The sequence below is a fragment of the Nuphar pumila genome, chromosome 2, assembly GCF_984573655.1.
Source record: "Nuphar pumila chromosome 2, dmNupPumi1.hap1.1, whole genome shotgun sequence".
Classification (NCBI taxonomy): domain Eukaryota; kingdom Viridiplantae; phylum Streptophyta; class Magnoliopsida; order Nymphaeales; family Nymphaeaceae; genus Nuphar; species Nuphar pumila.
This window is the reverse complement of record NC_143250.1, coordinates 21,013,499-21,034,483: the sequence shown is the minus strand read 5'-3', so window position 1 is coordinate 21,034,483 and position 20,985 is coordinate 21,013,499. Positions and strand designations below refer to the sequence as shown.

The 20,985-nt window shown below is 34.5% G+C and overlaps 1 protein-coding gene across 1 annotated transcript in view; it reads left to right on the top strand.

The window, feature by feature from the left end:
- The window catches only part of LOC149844987 (Methyltransferase family protein), a 60,683-nt gene that overhangs the window by 24,407 nt on the left and 15,291 nt on the right, over window positions 1-20,985 (top strand). Inside the window, exon 2 of the mRNA XM_089997410.1 lies at window positions 8,362-8,471. Coding sequence (XP_089853536.1) covers window positions 8,362-8,471 — 110 coding nt within the window. The remainder of the gene's footprint in view (window positions 1-8,361; window positions 8,472-20,985) is intronic.

The following is a 20,985-nucleotide window of genomic DNA, read 5'->3' as shown; positions in this document are numbered from 1 at the left end:
AGGAAAATTGTCAAAATCTTCTTTCAAATCAAAAAATGTCATTTCAAGTAAAAGACCTTTAGAGCTTCTCCACCTGGACCTTTTTGGTCCTTCTAGGGTAGCTAGCCTTAATCATAATAGATATGCTTTTGTCATTGTAGATGATTACTCAAGATTTACTTGGGTAATATTTTTGAAAAACAAAAGTGACACGTTTTGTCAGTTTGAAATCTTTTGTAACAAATTACAAAACGAAAAATCTTGTTCTATTGTTAAAATTCGTAGTGACCATGGAGGAGAATTTGAAAATGAACTCTTCGAAAATTTTTGTAACTTGCATGGTATTTCTCATAACTTTGTCTTTCCTAGAGCTGCACCTCAAAATGGTGTAGTAGAAAGAAAGAATAGAACCCTTCAAGAATCTGCCAGGACTATGCTCCAACACAATAATCTTGCAAAATCTTTTTGGGCAGAAGCTGTTAATACTGCATGCTACATAACAAATAGAGTTCTCATTAGACCCTTATTAAATAAAACTCCCTATGAACTATTCTATGACAGAACTCCAAGAATAGACTATTTCAAAGTCTTTGGATGTAAATGATTTATCCTAAACACAAAAGATAGCCTGGATAAGTTTGATGCTAAATCTGTTGAAGGCATATTCTTAGGATATTCAAGTCATAGTAAAGCATACAGAGTTTTCAATAAGAGTCATAATACTATTGAAGAATCTATGCATGTTAGTTTTTGTAAATCTATTGATCAATCTGTTCATATACAAACTAATGATGATGATGTTGAAAGTACAGATTTATTTTTAGATAACACAGCTAAGTCTAATGAAGATGATCACCAAAGAACCTTTGTCGATATCAAAGATCATCCTCAAAAGCAGATTTTGGGAGAACTAACAAAAGGGGTTCAAACTAGAGCTCAGCTAGAACGGATTGCAAACATGACATTCATTTCTCAACTTGAACCAAAGAAGATTGATGAAGCCATCATTGATGAGTTCTGGATGCTAGCCATGACTGAAGAACTGAATCAATTCCAAAGAAATGACGTTTGGGATCTTGTACCTAGACTAAAGGATCATCCAATCGTTGGGACAAGATGGATCTTCAGAAACAAGCTAGACGAAACAGGTAATGTTATAAGAAACAAGGCCAGACTAGTAGCTCAAGGATACAACCAGGAGGAAGGTTTTGACTTTGATGAAACATTTGCTCCTGTTGCTAGACTTGAATCTATTAGAATGCTCTTAGCATATGCAAGCTATATGGATTTCAAATTATTTCAAATGGATGTTGAAAGTGCTTTCTTAAATGGTTTTATAAATGAAGAAGTCTATGTAAAACTACCTCCAGGATTTGAAAATGAACAATACCCAGATCATGTTTTTAAACTCAAACGTGCTTTATATGGTTTAAAACAAGCACCTCGTGCTTGGTACGAAAGACTTAAAACCTTTTTATTAAAAACTGGTTTTTCTGTTGGCAAAGCAGATTCTACACTATTTGTCAAAGTAGTGAATAATCATACCCTAATTGTTCAAATTTATGTCGACGACATCATCTTTGGATTTTCTAACAGTACTCTCTGTGAAGATTTTTCTAAGTCCATGCAGAATGAATTCGAAATGAGTATGATGGGAGAACTCACCTACTTTCTTGGACTGCATATTAAGCAAACCAAGGATGGAGTTTTCATCAATCAATCTAAGTATGCTCGTGAACTTCTGAAGATGTTCAACATGAACTCAACTGCTTCAAAATCTACTCCTATGAGCACCACTACTGTATTGGACAAAGATGAAGATGGTAAGTCTGTTGATACAAAGGTATACCGAGGTATGATAGGATCACTTCTTTATTTAACTGCTAGCCGTCCAGATATAATGTTTAGTGTTTGCTTGTGTGCTAGATTTCAGTCAAATCCAAAAGAATCACATCTTAAAGCTGTAAAAAGAATAATGAGATATTTAAAAGACACAGTTGATTTTGGATTATTCTATTCAAAATCCTCTACATTTGATCTAATCTCATACAGCAATGCTGACTTTGCTGGAAGTAAATCTGACAGAAAAAGCACAAGTGGAACATGTCACATGCTAGGGCACTCACTAGTATCATGGTTCAGTAAGAAACAAAACTGTGTATCATTATCTACTACTGAAGCCGAATACATTGCTGCTAGCCTAGCTTGTACTCAAGTCATCTGGATGAAACAAACTTTAAAAGATTTTGGTTTAAATTTTGAAAATACAACTATTTTCTGTGATAATACGAGTGCGATAAACCTATCTAAGAATCCTATTTTACACTCACGAACTAAGCACATTCAAATAAGACACCACTTCTTAAGAGAACAAGTCTTAAACAACATAACTAAATTAGAATTCATACCCACTAATCAACAATTAGCAGACATATTCACTAAACCATTAAAACATGAAGACTTGACACGAATTAGAAGAGAACTAGGAATATGCAAACTAAGTGACTTATAAATTAATCACACATATTATAATACTTCTTATAAGTCTTGTTTAAATCTTATTTTAAATTGCTTTCCTTCTTATCTTTTTTAGTTAGTCAAACTAAGTTTCCATATTCACGTATTCTTATAAGGCTCATTCTTTATGTCATTTAACTTGTCATCTTTCAAGTACACATCCATTATAACTCCTTGTCCTATCTCCTTTCTCTCATATCCATAAAAACTAATCATATTAAAAGTCATCATAACAATGTTCACATCACTCAACTCCTTTATTATTTTTGTCCTTTTATAAAAACTTTTCTTACGATAAATGGTCCTACTTAGTTTATGAGAACTCATACTCTTCATTAGTTAAAATCAAATGACTATTTAGTTCCTTTAAAAGATCTAGTTGATATATTCACACGTAATTTTTTTTACTATATCATCTATTATATCATAGCCCAACAAACTATCTCTTATCATCTCTTTTGTATACAAATTAAGCCTCCGTTTTTGTCTACTCTTATTTAAAACTTGACCTTGTCGAGTTTCTTTAAGAATATAAATAATAATTCATATCAATCATAACTTCATGTCTTTCATCAATCTTTTTTATTACTTCTTTATCCTTCACAAAAATCCATATATGTCATTTCACTTCTCTCTATGACAACTCACATTTATTACTCTTCATTCATAAATATTTCTTTGTCTCCTCATTTCATCTCTCGAATACGTTTTTTTATTATACTTTTTTGAATCCGACTCCTACATGTCTATTCTTATTTCAATTCTTATATATTTTTCTCCTTCTTGTCTCATCATTTCTCTTACCACTAGTCAAAGTCAAAATGTGTCCTCATATCCACGAATACTCATAAAAATTACAAATATTAATCATGAAACATTTAAAAAAAAAAGCACTCTTTTCTTTAAAATGTCATATCTTTCAAAGTACACGATCACCCTATGACCTTTCTTTCCATCCGTGACCTTGCCTCTCTCTTATTGTATATCCCTCTAAAATCGAGAACCTTTAAAGTCTTGTCTCCAAGCAAACCTTTATTCTAACTTTACTTTATGTCATATCTAAATCAAGTAAATATTGTCCTTTATCATCTTTCTCTCATTTCTAGATATCCACATCATCTTTTTTTCTCCATTCACGAATTTAGAATCCCTCCACATAGAGTAACAAGTTTGTTTTATTAGGCCATTATTTTCAAGATCAATCATTTTTTATTCAACATGACACCCCATACTCTATTAATGGTTTCCCTCACTAGTCGATAAACTCATCCATAGTAAAATCTATATTTTTCAATAACTATGTCCTCCTCAATCTAATATAATACACTATCCTCAAACATTGATTTGATTTGTCATTCACAAGTCTCTTAACTTACTACTCACGGATTTCCTTATTTGACTAAAATCTAAAAATTACTCACTTCCAATGTCATTCAACAATTATTTTCTTCTTTCTATTTAAATCAATTGGTTCATCTCTTACCATTCCATTCGAACTTTTCTATCCTTATACAAACTTTCTCTCGGTTCAAACTCGCTCTCCTTAGTTCTTTTTTGTTACAAACTCTTGCAATGGCCTCTTCTTCCTCCAACAATGTGATTACAACAGCCGATCTAAGGTATCCAGATTTGTTTCACACTTACAACTCACTATGCTCTCGCCCCATTCATGAAGGTAAAATGATCAACTTTGACGACTTCATGCTCTTCGACTTAGACACCTATCTCCCTGAACTCAAACCTCTAATAGGATCTTCATCCCCAGCTGCCTATTATCCCGAACTAGTCCGACTGTTTTATACCAACTTCTCTACTGATCATGAACAGACCTCAATCACCAGCAAAGTCCGAGGACAGCTGATGATTTTCGATGCTTCCGACCTAGGTAGAATTCTAAACCTACCTACCACCGGTACCGACCTTAATACCATAGTACAAATCGACCGATCGGTACTTCGAAAAATACTTCTCTGCACCAACTGCTACCAACTTCCGTGGCACATGAGGAATCTCCAACCTCATGCTCAGCTACTTGCCCAGATTCTTCTCCACAATATCTATCCCAAGCGCCCCCGCCAGGGATTAGTTCCTCGAAAAATCTCTCTTCTTATCTACGCAATCTTTTCGTCTCTTCCGATAAATTGGTCATCCATTCTTTTCGACCTCTTTATTCGTTATCAGAAATTTGAGCCTCTTCTTTTTGGGTGTTTCGTAACTCCCATTCTCAAATACTTCCAAGTACCACTTCACAACGAAGTCATCCTCCGTCCCTCTCAAGTCCTCGATGGTACCACCTTCAATCTAAGGTCCCTGCACATGCCCGACTCTGATGAAGCAGATCCAATATCCTCCTTCAATTACTTTTCTGCTATGATGGATATCGAGCAAACTCAGGATCGAATCCTTCGTAATCAAGCTCTGTTGCAGCAGACTCGCAAGCGGAATCGTGCCAACCGACCACATTCACCTTCTCCACCTTCGAGATAAACTCATTTTTTTTATCTGTAATAACTTTTAAATTACTTTTATACTTTCGGTCTGTAATATTTTTTTTACTCTGATCCCTCCTTTTTGTCCATGACAAAGGGGGAAAAAACCTGTCTCCAATTATTGGAGAAATATTCTCTCTTTAAACATTATTTTATTTTTTTTATCATATTATTATTTCTATGCATAATGTCGTTTTGACAGGGGGAGCATATTTTGTCATCATCAAAAATGGGGAGAATGTTGAGAAACTCGGTTTTGATGTCACATAATATGATACACTGTCTCATTTGATTTTATATAATATGATAATATGTTCTCTTGAAATAATGTTATATTATGACTGAATATGTTTTGCCTTAAATCTAACGAGTATTTGATGCAAGGATATCTCACCCAATAAGGATGGAGACTTCAAGTTCAAATACAACTATGGTGCAATCATACTCCTTGAAGAAAAAAGCTTGATGAGCCATGCTTTCCTAAAGCTCAAATGAAGAAATCGGCTACCTCAAGATGAAGATTTTTTTTTCTTCTTTAGAGTCATATGTAACAGAACCTTCAGGAACTTGCATTTTGCATATTACATACTCATTCATACATACTATATCATAAAAGTATACGATAGTTTCAAAAAGCTTCTTTTTTGAAAACCAATAAGTGTACCTTCATACAACCTTTTATGAAAAAGACATTTTGTCATATAATAATTGTACCTTCTTACAACCTTTTATGAAAAAGACATTTTGTCATATAATAATTGTACCTTCTTACAACCTTTTATGAAAAAGACATTTTATCATTGTACCTTACACTATATACAAGACAACATGAAAAAACGAATGTACGAAAAAGACAAAAACATAAAATCGGCTACATATGAAAAACAAATAAAATATGTTTTTGAAAAGACTTTAGTTATCTTCTCTAATGAAATGTTTCTTAAATACAAGAAGAAGACAAAAACATAAATCGGCTACACATAAGAAAAACAAATAAAATATGGTTTTAAAAGGACTCTAGTTACTTTTTTATAACCATAGAATGTCGACTTACTTGAAGTCATCATTCTCTCTACAAAGCATTAAATGCCTTCTGTAACAAATCCTTTCTAAATATCCTTCCCAAAGAATGTCGACCTTCCTTTTGGTCCTCATTCTCTCTGGAGACTTTGAAATACACTACATAAAGAATACACTTGACATGACTATGCACAAATAAATATCTCAAAGCACTCATAGTACTTACACTCATTTAAAGTAAAGAAGTACTGATGTACCTCAAATCATTAATTAGAATAAAGACAAAACTACAACCGAACGTTAAAATGTACTATTGTAAGAAATAGACTTTTTACATAAAATATGTATTACCTGAAAATATTACAACGACTAGTGTACCCTCTATTTCACCTTTATGGAAAAAGGCATTCTCGAACTTCTCTAAAAGATGTTTTTGAAATGACCTAACATTTCACATTTCAAAAAGTTACAATTCCAAAATGTAACGACTACTTTTTATAAGCTATATAAACACACACACATAAACTATTCAAAAAAGAGGAACGAAATAGACGTGTGAGCTTACAAAGAGAAAAATTTTCTATTCGTGATTTGAAAAGAGAGCCTTGAAAAAGAAAGAGAAAAAGAAAAAGAAAGAAAAGAGAAAAAGTCAAGTCCAGCTCTTTGACAAAGAGTATCCTCTGAGTGACAAACAGAACATTCTTAGAATCCTTCATTCGTGCATTCATATCATTCTGAAGGTTCTATAGGAAGTATTGTAACTCTGTTTATCCACTGTATTCATTCTTTGTTTAAAGAAGTAGACCTCTGTGAAAGAGGGTGTTGCCCTTCTCTGTTGAGAGAAGAAGACCTCTTGGGAAGTGGGTGTGCCCCTTCTCTGTTGAGAGAAGAAGACCTCTTGGGAAGAGGGTGTTGTACTATTTATCTGGTGACTCGGATGTTATAGTGGAAATCTCAAGTGGTTCGCTTGGGGACTGGATGTAGGTCTGGATATTGACCGAACCAGTATAACTTCTGTGTTGTGCCTTATTGCTCAATTATTTTATTTTATCGATCATAATCATATTTCACTATTCACCCCCTCTCTAGTGGAATTTCACTGCAGTCCACAAGCACTGTTGCAGCCACTCATTTTGTGGATTCCTTAACTCTGCAATAGGAGATGGAAAATCAGTCCATAAAAAAACAAGCCTTTAAGCCTAGGCGGTAAAATAGGGCCCCACCGCCCAAGCTCAATCTCCCATGCGGTGGGGCTGCGCCTAGGTCGCCACCTTTGACAACAAAGGTATCTGTATATCATATTTTTCTTTATTTTTAGGATGTATTTTAGGTTTTCTTTGTACTTTTTGTTTTTTATTATTTCCACATTTTTTTGTCTTTTGTATTGCCCTTATGGGCATTTTAGACTTTACGCCTGCTAGCCGTTAAACCATCCTAATGGCTAGCTAGTCTCTCTCTTTTGTATATATGTGGGGTGTACCCCTTTTATCTAACATGCATGTTTTATGCATTTTAAGCTTAATAAAATATTTATTTTAATATTATGAGTGTGCTCTTGTGGCTCTTGTGAGTACGGCTGTGTGGGTTGTGATTGTGCTCTTGCCCTAGTAGGCATTGTATTTTGAATCCTTGAGAGATTATTACAACCTGTTGTGTATCCTAATCAGTTATGTAACTTCCCAAAAAGGGAATAACTGCTGTAATCTTTTTCTATAAATACTCAATAAGATGGGATATCCAACTCCAATAGAAACAATAGAGGGTTTTGGACTTTGCTGCATGACTCTCTCTCTCTCTCTCTCCTTATTCTCTACTTTTCTATGTTTGTCAGTTTCATCTAGTTTCATCCAGATCATAAAATTTTAGTCTAAAAAAAAGTTCTAAAGATCCCACAAAATGTTGCTTCATCTAGTTTCATCCAGATAATAAAAATTTAGTTTAATAAAAAGTTTTAAAGTTCCCTTTTTCTGTCTTTTTCTTTCCTATTCTTTTTTTTAATTTTGCAATGCACATACCCACATTTTTTTAAACACAGCCATGCGGTGCCCATTTTAGCTTTTATTCTAGTTAGTAGTTACAGTACACTCTACTCAAATTCATGTAGTTAATAAATTCTGTTGTTAGATCATCAGCTTTATTATTAGTCTTGAAATTTTCATTAGCCCATCCAAAAGTAGTAATGGCATTACATATGTCCCCATTTTAGAAATGCTACATTCCATGACAATTTCCTTACTAGAATGATGCAGACCACCATGCAATTGTCTTTTTTGTCCAATGAACTGATTTTATTATCTAACCATCTTAGCAAACAGTGTTTTCTCTTTCCTGAGTCTAGAATTTTGTATGCTTGCAGGAGAGGAGGTATTTGCTGAAGGAATTTCCTGAGTTGCTGAGTGCATGCGATTATTCTAAAGTTTTAGAGGTCGGATGTGGGAATGGAAGTACTGTGCTTCCCATATTACGGTAATGGTTTCACCTTAGAATCTCTAGTGGTTACTTTTTCCATTTTAATGGTTGTTTTTTATTGTTTTCATTTCCAGTTGAGAAGTTAGAAACCTTTGGAGTTCTTGGAATACCTTTCTTTTAAAAGGATAAAATTTGTTGTTTTCTCTTTCATGCATCAAAGGAAATGGCATATCTTATTTTAGAGGATCTTTAGATTTCTATACTTAATCTTATGGAGAACTTAGCGTTAAATAGGTGGAAAAAATTGAATATAGATGCTGTTAATGGGGATTTCTACAATTTTGAATATCATAGGCCTAACCATTGAAAATACACTTGGAGCTTAAAATGAGGGAAAGATTAATAAAATAAAAATAAAAGAAATGGGAGTTTCAAAAGATTTAGATGTGTGTATGTGTGCATGCATGAGATTAAAAGTTGAGAAGATAATAAGGAAAAAATAAAAAGTTGACATCTGGGGGTTGTCCAATTATCCAGAAAATACGAATAAGATGGAAAAATTTCATTGTGGAGCACTAACCAATATCCCAGCTTATTCCACATCTTTGGATTATGTATACAAGATGAAGAAGCCTAAGAGACCAGTGAGAGGAATACAAGAGAACTTCATTAGCTTCTTTAGGGTTCATACAAAGTTAATATAAGGGTCAACCACTCTTTTAAATTTTTTTACATGATTAAGATGCCCCTAGAACATAAATAATTTACATTTAAGACCAAAGAACTAAATCTGGACAGAGTTGACTATTATGACTTTGACTGTACTCTACTTAAGTACTAATACAAACTATTTTACGAAAATCCTTTAACATGAATGAGCAGGTACCACAAACGACCCCTATGAAAACAGCACTTCCTTTTCTCATGAACTGATGCTTTAAGGTGGTCTATCTGTCTACACACGCACACAGAGACATTTCTACATGTATATATGCATATCATCAAGTCTTGTTATCTATAGAGTAGGCCTTATTGGTTAAATCTCTTCATTCTTTGCCTATGTAAGGTCTATTTATTTATTCATATCTCTGGTAAACAATTCAATCGGTGCTTCCTTAGTTTGCTCAATCTATATGGTTTAGTTTTACCTCTTCATATATAAACCAGCTCAACTGTCCTTTTCTTCCTTCTCTTTAGCTGGTTTATTTTTAAACTTTATTTAATAAAATTCTTCTTGATACTATGCTTGTTTCTCCCATCATCCACTTTAATGTGTTTATTTTGACCATGTTCTCTATCTTAACCGCCTATTTTCTTTCTTCTCTTTTGTTCTTTCCCGTCTCTACTATCTATAACATCTCAATCTGAATCTGTCACATGGATATGAATGCCGGCACGGAACACAATGTGGATACGCTTGGTACGATACGGTAATTCTGAAGAATTATGATAGGAGGGCATGGTCGCATACACATAAATGTTTGTGCGTGTGTATCTATGTAGCCAAAAGCACTAAGCAGTGCCTAGTCGGTAGACCCCTAAAAAGACTAGTCAAAGACTAAGCAGGACTAGTCGGTACCCCACAACAACAACAACAACAACAACAACAACTACGCCTTCATCCCAAAACAATTGGGGTCAGCGATATGAACCAAAAAAGAAATTCATTTTGGTTCATATAGTAAAGCGGGTCTAATAGTCGTCCTATAAAACTTTCCCTTCAACCGCAATGGCATTCTACGATCGCACAACACTCCAGTTGCACTTTTCCATTTCATCCACCCAACCTTTATCTTATGATTTACATCTCCATCAATTTCTCCATACTTTTGAATGATGGATTCCAAATATTTGAAATAATCATTCACCGGTATTTCTTGCTCACCAAGCTTCACTAGACTCCCATCACTACTTCGTTGCTTACTAAACCGACATTCCATATATTCAGTCTTACTCTTACTCAACTTAAAACCTCTAGCTTCCAATGTCTGTCTCCATAATTCTAACTTAGCATTAACCCCAGCTCTAGACTCATCAATCAAAACAATATCATCAGCAAACAACATACACCACGGTACATTTTCTTGAATTGGTCTCGTAAGCTTATCCATCACTATCGCACTAGTCGGTACCCCAATTAAAATATAAAAAAATGCACAAAATATACATAAAAATATGTTTAATTCTTTTACTAATAAGATGTTTTCATTACACAAGTACAAAATTACACATGCTTTCACAAAATATATTAATATACATAACCAGAATATACATATATATATATATAAATTTGTACACACATATATATTTTAATTATTCATAACATATTCATTATAATCAAAACAAAATATGCTTTCAACATTTCACAGAAGCACAATAACACATACATATATAAATAACATATTACATAATTCATAATACCAAACATGCTTTTAGGATTTTATAGAAAAATTCATCAGAAACAAACACACACATATATAAAAAACATAATAAATTAAAATTAACTGTGTATGCTTTCAATGTTTCACAAAAAAAATCCCAAAAGCAAAGTAGCACACACACACACACACACACATATATATATATATATATATATATATATATAATAACTAAGCATGTTTTCACGACTTCACAGAACAAATCACACAAACACACACATGTATATATAATTATATATATACAAAAAATAACAATATATATAAGAATAATAAATGGCTAAACTGCCCTCGTGCCTAGGTGGAGGCAACTTAGTCGCTGACTAGGTGCCTTAGTCGGTGCCTAGTCGGCAAAATTGGTACCTTTTAAGATACCCACTTAGGAATTGCAAAGCCTAGGCATTTTACTTATGCCTGACCGGCTAGGCAGACTACTTGGGGCTTTTGACTACATAGATGTGTATAAACAACAATTATGAATCACTATAATTAAAAACAATAAAACTAAAGTTGAAATTAATATGTGATGTAACAGATGACAAATTTTAAAAGAAAAAGAATGAAAGTGAATACAGAGTAAGTAATTAAGATTATATAAAGAAATTTATAAAGTTTACAACACAATGTGGACTTTGTCCAGCACTTGTTTGACTGTGTTTATGAAGCATCCTGGAGTATCCGAGTGTCGTGTCTTGTCAACATGGGATACATATGCTAAGTGAAGTGTCCGTGTGATATAGATATAAACTTTAAAATCTTTTTTTTATAAAATTTTATATTCATTTTTTTTGAGGAGTAAACACTGGGGGGTTTCCCTAAATTCTATTTATCATAATAACAAAAAACAATTACAAATGGTCCCCTATAACAGGTAGCCAATCAGATGGTTTATCCTTCCAGTACAATGAATTAGCATGACGAAGCATACAAAGAATATAACGATTTACGCACAGTTTGATAACAATTTAAAAATCATCAGATCTGGACCAGATATGCACCTCTGTAAAAATTGACAGATCTGCCTAGATCTGCCCATATGTATAGTCGAGCAGATTTGAACTTAAGAACATGTGCATTACACCATTTTGTATTCATGCTATGCATATACAGAAAAAAAAACGGTAGGTATACAAAGAGAAAAAAATCAGGTTTTAATACAAAGAGGAAATCGTCCTTCATAAAATAAATCTGCGCACATGTATATATATATACACTCGGTAATAACAGATTTCATGCCCATCTACATAACTGAGGTACTGGAAAAAAATCTATTTACATGCTTCTTTCATTATATACAAATTCTTCGTGAAAAAGAGTTAAAACCATGGGTATAGACAAATCTGAAAATATATTTACATATATTTTCAGATTTGCGCAAGTAGGGAAATCGATCTACATATATATACATACATAAATCTGATAAAATAGACACTACCTATGCCTAAATCTATGTTTTTTTGCAACCAGATTTCCTTTCTTTCTCAAACCATTACATAAATTAGATTTTTACGCATTCTTTCCCGTAAAGACTTGGAGAGAAATCCATCCCTTCGTTTGAACACGGAAAAATACGTCGGATGATCGGAAAGAGAGGAGATCCTCTCCTTTTTCTTATCCTATCTTTTTCTTCTCTCTTTTCCCTTTCTCTCTCCTCTCCCACAATTTTCTCTCTCCCTCTTTTTTATTCTTTTCCTCTCTTTTTTTCTTTCACCTTTTTTTTTTGAGCCTTAAGTAGAGGATGGACTACTCTAGAGGGTGACGCCCCTCTAGAGTCCAATTTTGATTGAGGATAGAGTTCTACAAGTGTAGAACTCTCTCTTTCTCTCTTTAACCACTTTTATCTAGTATTTTATTTTTTATTATTTGAATTATTTTTGGATCTTTTTAGAGGGTGACGCTCCCTCTAGAATCTCCTCTTTAATAGGTAACTGCCATATCCAAGATAAATTTTGGAATTAAATAATTATTAATAATTAATTAAGAATTAATTATTTATTAAATAATAAAATTTTAAAAAGTTCTAGAGGGTGTCTCACCCCTCTGGGAGTCTTTTTAAATTTAAATTTCATTCAATTAAACTTTTATATTGAATTTAAAACTTTAAATTGGTTGGAATTGGATTTTGGATTTGGATTTGTATTCAAGATCCAAATCCATATCCAATATCCATATGAAACTCAACTTGGACCAGATCCTAATTAATATGGGTCTTGGACTGGGTCCGGATCCATATTAACTTGGATAATACAGATCAGATCCAATCTGATCCAATCCAAAATCGGTCACATCGAGGCGGGTCATTTTTGAAAAAATGCCATTTTGGGCCAACCGTAGCCCGAATTCAGAAAAACAAAATATTAATGATTTCAAAATTTTGAGACGCATCTAATGATATATTACTTGAATTTTGCCTCTAAATTCAACTGAATTTAACTTGAATTTTGCTCGATTTTAAAGGTAAAAAAATAAAAAGTCTTACCAAATCTTAATTGGCTCATTTGGGTCTTGTCAATGGGTCCTGTGCTAAGCCCAGACTCAGCTGACTTCACCTAAAATCATAGATTTGTATCGACTTTACGAAACACTTAGCCAAATTTTATGAAGTTTCATAATTTAATATTATAGAAAAACACACAATATTACAAAGACACTCGAGGTAAGAAAACTTATAATGAAAACACAATTATGTGATCAATAATATTATCAATTTTAACCATATTTCAAAAAATAGATAGCCATCACAGATAAGCAGACTTATAAGCATCTATAATAACAATGGCCATACAACAAATAAGTGATACAACACTCTCAGATCCAGAGATCAAACAACTGTCAGTTAGAGCCAAACCATAATTTGATAATCTTAAACTGACATAAAATGAGGTGCACACAACACAACTCACCTCAACAAACATCTCTGAATCAACAAAAGCATATATAGATTTAGAGGCCAATCAACTATCAATTTAGATCCAAGACTTGTGTCAACACGACACATAAACTTTGATAATTGCAGATTTAAAAGATGATTTGAGGTTCACACATAACTCACCTCAACGGCTAACCCTGACCCTACAACAAGGCCAAGAGAAATGATGCATCATATAAAATTCTGTGATGGACAATTCAAATGTCATAAAAAGACAATATATACTTACATAATTCATTTTCTAAATAGGTGAGTTCATATCAAATATCCGATTTGAAAAGACAAGTTTCAAATCTAATAAAGTTAGATAACAACCTTAGCATAAAAATTTGTGCAATCATATGTACAATAATATTTCAATTGATGCAATTTTATGCAATACATGATATCTTATGGTAATTTTCACAAATTTTAACGAGTCATGCCCAATATAGGCACTCTACATAGAGAAAAAATCATAAATCTACCAACAATAAAGAAGTGCACTAAGCACATTACATACAAAAGAACAATAAGTCTCATTAAAGAGACAAGAGCACATATGGTAAGAGGTTAGAGCTAAATCATAAGTCTACTAAGAGACAATTGAAAGCAAACATGTAGAAATTCATAAAGATCTACATATAGAAATAACATACCTAATGATCTCTAATCATGAACCCATATACGTCATACAACAAATATGAAATTTCTAAGAAAAATATTGAAGCATAACAAAGAAACCACTAGGAGTTGCAAGAGTGCACAAGTTTTCAAATCAATAAATCACCAATGGACAAAAAACACATAAAATCTACTAAAGACTAAAAAGAAAAATAAGTTTTAACAATGCTCAAGAGGAAGCATAAGCGCAATAATCCACTAAGAGAAACACATTTAATATTTTAAAATATGCATTCGAGTATAAGCCATGCTTAATACTCATAAAAATTACTTGAGGCATATACCATGTGATTTCACAAAGTCATTAATTTTGAAAATAATCTTAATAACTTGTATAATGATAGATAGGGGTGGCAATCATGTCGGGTTGGCGGGTCGACCCGACGGGTTGGTGGGTCAGCATACCTCAACCCGAACCCGACCCGTTTATTAAACGGGTCGGTTGTGGCAAACACGAACCCGACCCGTTTAATAAACGGGTAACCCGACATGACCCGCCAACCCATTTAATAAATGGGTTGGATCGGGTAAACGGGTTCTCAGGTTCGCGGGTCAGGTTGACGGGTCGGGTTGATGGGTTGACGGGTCGGGTTGGCGGGTTGACGGGTCGGGTTGGTGGGTCGGGTTGGCGGGTTGGCATACCCCCAACCCGAACCCGACCTGTTTAATAAACGGGTTACGCGGGTCGACCCGTTTATTAAACGGGTTGGCTTAAGCCCAACCCGAACCCGCCTAAGAGGCGGGTTGGCGGGTCGTGTCAGAAATTGCCACCCCTAATGATAGAGCTATATCACTCATGAAATAAGACATTCATATACTGATAGAAAAGACCTCTATGAGAGCATAATATCTTGGTCTCATAATTAAAAAATAACCTAAAGAAACATTACAATATATTAACAATCCCAAGGTAGTCCATGTATACACATACATTAAAGAACTTTCAAACATAAAATTTATTATTTTGAAAAACATGAACATACATAAGATTTTAAGAAATCACATATCTTTGCAAAAATATAAATTTTCACTACATATTCATAATTTAAAAACATATTTCATATATCAAAAGATAACAATCTCTACGTATTCTAATTTCAAAAGAAAACATGTAATATTAACATAACCCATTTAGAAAAACCACCTACCATACATATAAAGGTAGAAAGACAAAGATACATACCAAAATGCGAAATCCTTGAGTCCATACTATTCATACATACAAATCCTTTCTAAGACTATGATGCCAAGGTTATAGTACCATGTCTTGAAATAACATGAATCCCAACACACTCCATGACGGTCTCCAAGAACATAAAACATCTTGATAAAAACATGAGAGCTAAAATGTTACATGAAAAAGTGAATGAACAATTTTATTCATAATGGACAAAGAAAAATTACATTGAATAACTCTAGTCATAATGGACACTAGAGATACAAAAGAAAAAATTACATAAGTTCCTCACTACATAACTCTCAAAACACATAAAATACCTAATACTACACATTACTCTCTCACTTTACAAGGCACACTCATATCCTTTTATAGAGAAAAGTAAAGGAGAGAAGAAGTAGAATAGAGAGGGGAAGTCCTATCTCATTAAAGAATGAGAGAGAGTTCTCAACGGCTAGAATTCTAGCCATCGAGTGCTTTGACTAGCTCCCAACGGCTAGTGTTCTAGCCATTGGGAGAAAGTCAAACTAGCTTTGACTTGAGTCCCATATATATTATATATATTTATAATATATAATATATTATTTTATATATTATGTATATTATATATATTATTACAATATGTACATAATATACATATATATATTACACAATATATATGTATATATATATATTATATTACATTAATCTTAACAATACCCTCCCCGCACCCAAGTTTTTTTAAAGTGACGCATTGCCGCACTCGCACCCGCAGTCACACCTATGTGATATAGCTTATAAGCTAAGTCACATGGGTGCGGGTGCGGGTGCGGGTGCGGGGGTGCAGCACTTTAAAAAACCTAGGGTGTGGGGGTGCGGCAGGGCAAAAATATAAATATATATATATATATTATATAATTTTGAAGTTTTAACAGTTAATATTGTCATAATATCATTCATCATGCATACAATATATCAACCTAAATATCAATCAAATAAAGCAATTACATAAATCAACCTAAATATCTATCAAATAAGTGAAGCAGAAAAGAACAAAATTACATACCAAAAGTAATGGATCTTAATAATTTTCTTCTTCATCATTAGAAGGAAGACTGGGCTCAGATGAAGCCATGTTTGTCATGTTGAAATCATGGTCTCCATCGAAGTCACACTCTTCTGGGTTTACATCCCAAAATTTGGATGTTCCTTGTCTGCGTTACAAACCTAATTTGAAAATGTTAAATACAATAAAAGTATATTTAAATGAAAAATTAAAAAATAAATAATCAAATAACTAAGAGAGCAAATTAGTACCTGTATTCATCATTAGTTCGCGAAAGTAGTCGAATATTTGAATGAACATATACTAAATCCTCTGCACACTTGCTTGTGAGTTTGTTTCTCTTCACGTTGTGGATTTGAGAATATGTGCTCCAATTTCTTTCATAACAAGATGAACTAGCAGGTTGCGATAGAAATCGTAATGCAAGACGTTGGAGAAGAGGTGTTTTTGATCCAAATGTTGACCACCATGTGATAGGATCTATGTTATCCTCCTCTCTCGCAAATAATGCTGGTCCATATAATCTCGAAGATGAAAATTTTTCAAACTCTTGTGTGACTTGATTTACAAGATATGCTTCAGGAAAAAGTCTTATCATACACATATTTCTATGTCTTGATACCTCTGGGTCTAGATTTGGAGGGACACGACCAATACCACCTGCTTGCCACTTTTTTGCATAATATTTTGGATTAAGCGAATGTGCCATGCAATGCAAAGGAGTGTTGCTCTTATCTCATCTTCTGACTAAAATTGAATGAATATGGTTAAAAAATTCTGAATCATCCAATGCAGGATTTTTTTCTTCATGCTTAAAAACAACTTGTATTTTTTCAATCATATTATCCCACATTTCATAAACTCTGTAAAGTATGAGCTCATCCTTATCAATTTCTCTCAACATTTCCCAAATAGGTTGGGTAAATTGAAGAAAGTATACTACTTTGTCTCAAAACTCATCGTCAACAATGAATTTCTTAATTTCTTGATCCTTGACATCATCATCAACACGATAAAATGTCCAATTTTCATCAGTCACCATGCTAACAAAAGCATTCTTCACTTTTTTAATCCTCCTCACCATCACAATGATGGACGCAAAACGTATTTCAGCGACCTTCAAAAATTTCAAGTCAGAATGCCTATTAAATATAGCATTAGAACGATGGTGGTTAACAACAAAATTTTTAATGCTTTTGACATTTCTTTCTAAATCTTCAATCAATGAACATAAAACATATGCTTGTAAATTTTCTTCTCATTTGGGGTTGCATATGCTCTTTAAGGTCAGATTTAAGCTGTGTGCTACACAGGGAGTCCAAAAAATATGAGGGTAGTCACTTTTCAAACTCAATGCTGCACTTTTACAAACCGGAGCGTTGTCTGTAATAATTTGTACAACATTCTGATCACCCACTTCTTTTATGACTTCTATAAACAACCCCTTCAAATACTCTGCATTTTTATATTCTCCAGATGCGTCAACTACTTTCAAGAATACTGGGCCACTAAGCGAAGAAACAATGAAATTGATTAGTAGACGCCTTTGAATATTTGTCCATCCATCAGACATAATAGAAACTCCATTTTGCTTCCATGAATATTTTTTAATCTCCAACAACTTCTCCACATTTGCCCTCTCTTCTGCAAGAAGTGGTTCATATTTTTTCTGAGCTTGGAGGCACATAGCCACTCAAATTACAATTTGCCAATGATGTTACTAAATTCTTTCAATAAGGATTTCTAGCCGCATTAAATGAGAGTGAACTAGAATAAAAATACTTTCCAACTTTTTTATCTAATTCTTCTCTTCCATATGTATTGAATGCTGCTTGTATCGTTCCTCTACCTCCTACATTGACTTTTTTTTTTCAGCATCTTCTTGGTGGCTTGCAAATGACACACTAACTGCGCAAGAATCGGTCATTGTCTTTCTCTTCTCATATTCTTTTTGTATTTTCTTGTATTGTCTTCGCATTGCCTCATCAACTTTTCTACATTTTGAAATGCCATGTCCTGATATCTTCAACAAATGAGCCTTCATTCTTGTGTAAGACCCAATAAATTCTCTTTCACAGAGCTTGCATCAAAATCTCTTGTTTCCACCACCTCCTTCTTCAGTTTTTGCAAGTTTATCTACATGTATCCATAGTGGCCCCACCTCATCAGTCCCACTACAACTATTAGCAAAACTAGCAGCAAAACTCAAATGTTGGGATGAGGATGACGCAAGTCCTTTCCCTTTATCCGTCATTTTTATCCTGAAAACACAAAAAAAAATACATTCAAAATTTTAAATCAATTCTACAAACATTATCTTGATATATATATATATATATATATATATATATATATATATATATATATATATATATATATATATATCCCCTGCCAAAAACAGGGAGGGACTCAGCCCCTCCCCTGAAATAAGAGGGAGCAGGGAAGGGGGCTCGACCCCTCCCCTGCCGAAAACATAGGGAGCATGCAGCAGCCCCTTCCCTGCCGACCCAATAAGAGAGCGAAGGGGGGGGGGGGGGGGGGCTCGACCCCTCCCATGTCGAAAACAAAGGGAGCAGGGGGGCTTGGACCCTCCCCTGCCGACCCAACAAGAGAGCGAGAGGGGGGCTCGCCCCCCTCCCCTGCCGAAAACAGAGGGAGCAGGGGAGCCTCAGCCCCTTGCCTGCCGACCCAACAAGAGAGCGAGAGGGGGGGACGGGCTCGGCCCCTCCCCTGCCGACCCAACAAGAGAGCGAGAAGGGGGGATCGACCCCCCCTCCCCTGAAATCAATGTGAGCAGGGTGGGGGGTTCGTTCCTTCCCCTGCGGAAAACAGGGAGGGGTCGAGCCTCTCCCTTGCCGAAATCAAAGGGACCATGGGGGGTCGGTCCCTCCCCTGCCGACCCAACAAGAGAGCGAGAGGGGGGGCTCAACCCCTCCCCTGCCGACCCAACATGAGAGGGAGCAGGGGGCCCCGACCCTTCCATTGTTGACACAAGAGAGAGAGAGAAAGAGAGGGAGCTAGAGGGTACCTGCGACGAGGGAGAGGAGGAGGTGGCGTCAGGCAGAGGCGTTCGGAGGACTCAAGCTGAGCTGCGCGGGAGAGGAGATTAGGGCAAAATTTTTTGCCTAACCCTCCTTTTTCATCGTTTTTTTTAACGTCCGAAAAATTGGACCAAAATGACCCTGGGTGCATTGACCGCACCCAGGATCGTGTTGAACACATCCGGTGCTGCACCCGCACGGGCACCCACGTCGCATTGACGCGGGTGCAGCACCTGCTTTGCTGAGTCCCTGTGACTTAGCTTATAAGTTATAATATGATAATATTACAAAAAATTACAAGTACGTAAACTATACAATGTATACATAACTTATAAACACTAAACAATCAACAAAAAATATAACTAAAAAACAGTCAAATAAATTATATATGAATTACACACACACACACACACACACACACACACACACATATATATATATATATATATATATGAAACACACAAACACAAAATATTATAAATTTATAATATATGTTTATGGTATGTTAATATCTATGTCACATAGGTGCGAGTGCGGATGGGGGCGCGGATACAGGTGCGAATGTGGCGATGCGACACTTTAAAAAAACTTCAGTGCTGGGGTGACTGGTCTTGGTTAGGGTTAACTGAATCTAATTTTAGACAAATGGACCTCAGTGTGGTTGACTTCACCTGACAAAGGAAGCCATGTCCAAGTGCCACACCCACATGGGTGCGACGCAGGTGCGGTGCCCTGTTAGAAGAGTCCGTGTTACATAGGTTAATATATAATTATATATATTTACACAATATATATATATATATATATATATATGTGTGTGTGTGTGTGTGTGTGTGTGTGTGTGTGTGTGTGTGTGTGTGTGTGTGTGTGTGCAACTGCTCATCAACATCTATGTGTGTGGACTCTGAGTGCATGTGAAGTGTGAATTCTGTAAAAGAACACTAAAACAAATCATATATGAAGTACATACACCGATATATAACTCAGAAATATAACTCACAAAGGCACAAACATAACTGCGAAACAGTCAACCGAAAATATAACTCACAAACATAACATCGAAACCAGTCAACCACAAAATTAGCTAAGAAATATAACTCAGAATAGGTCAAACATATTATTTATATTATAAATTACATTACATAGATACAGTATTATATATAAACAAATTATATTAAATTACAAACAGATTATACATAAATTATAGTACATACACAGATATATTATATATAAATGCAATATATATAATATATCATATGCTGAAATACAATATTATATATT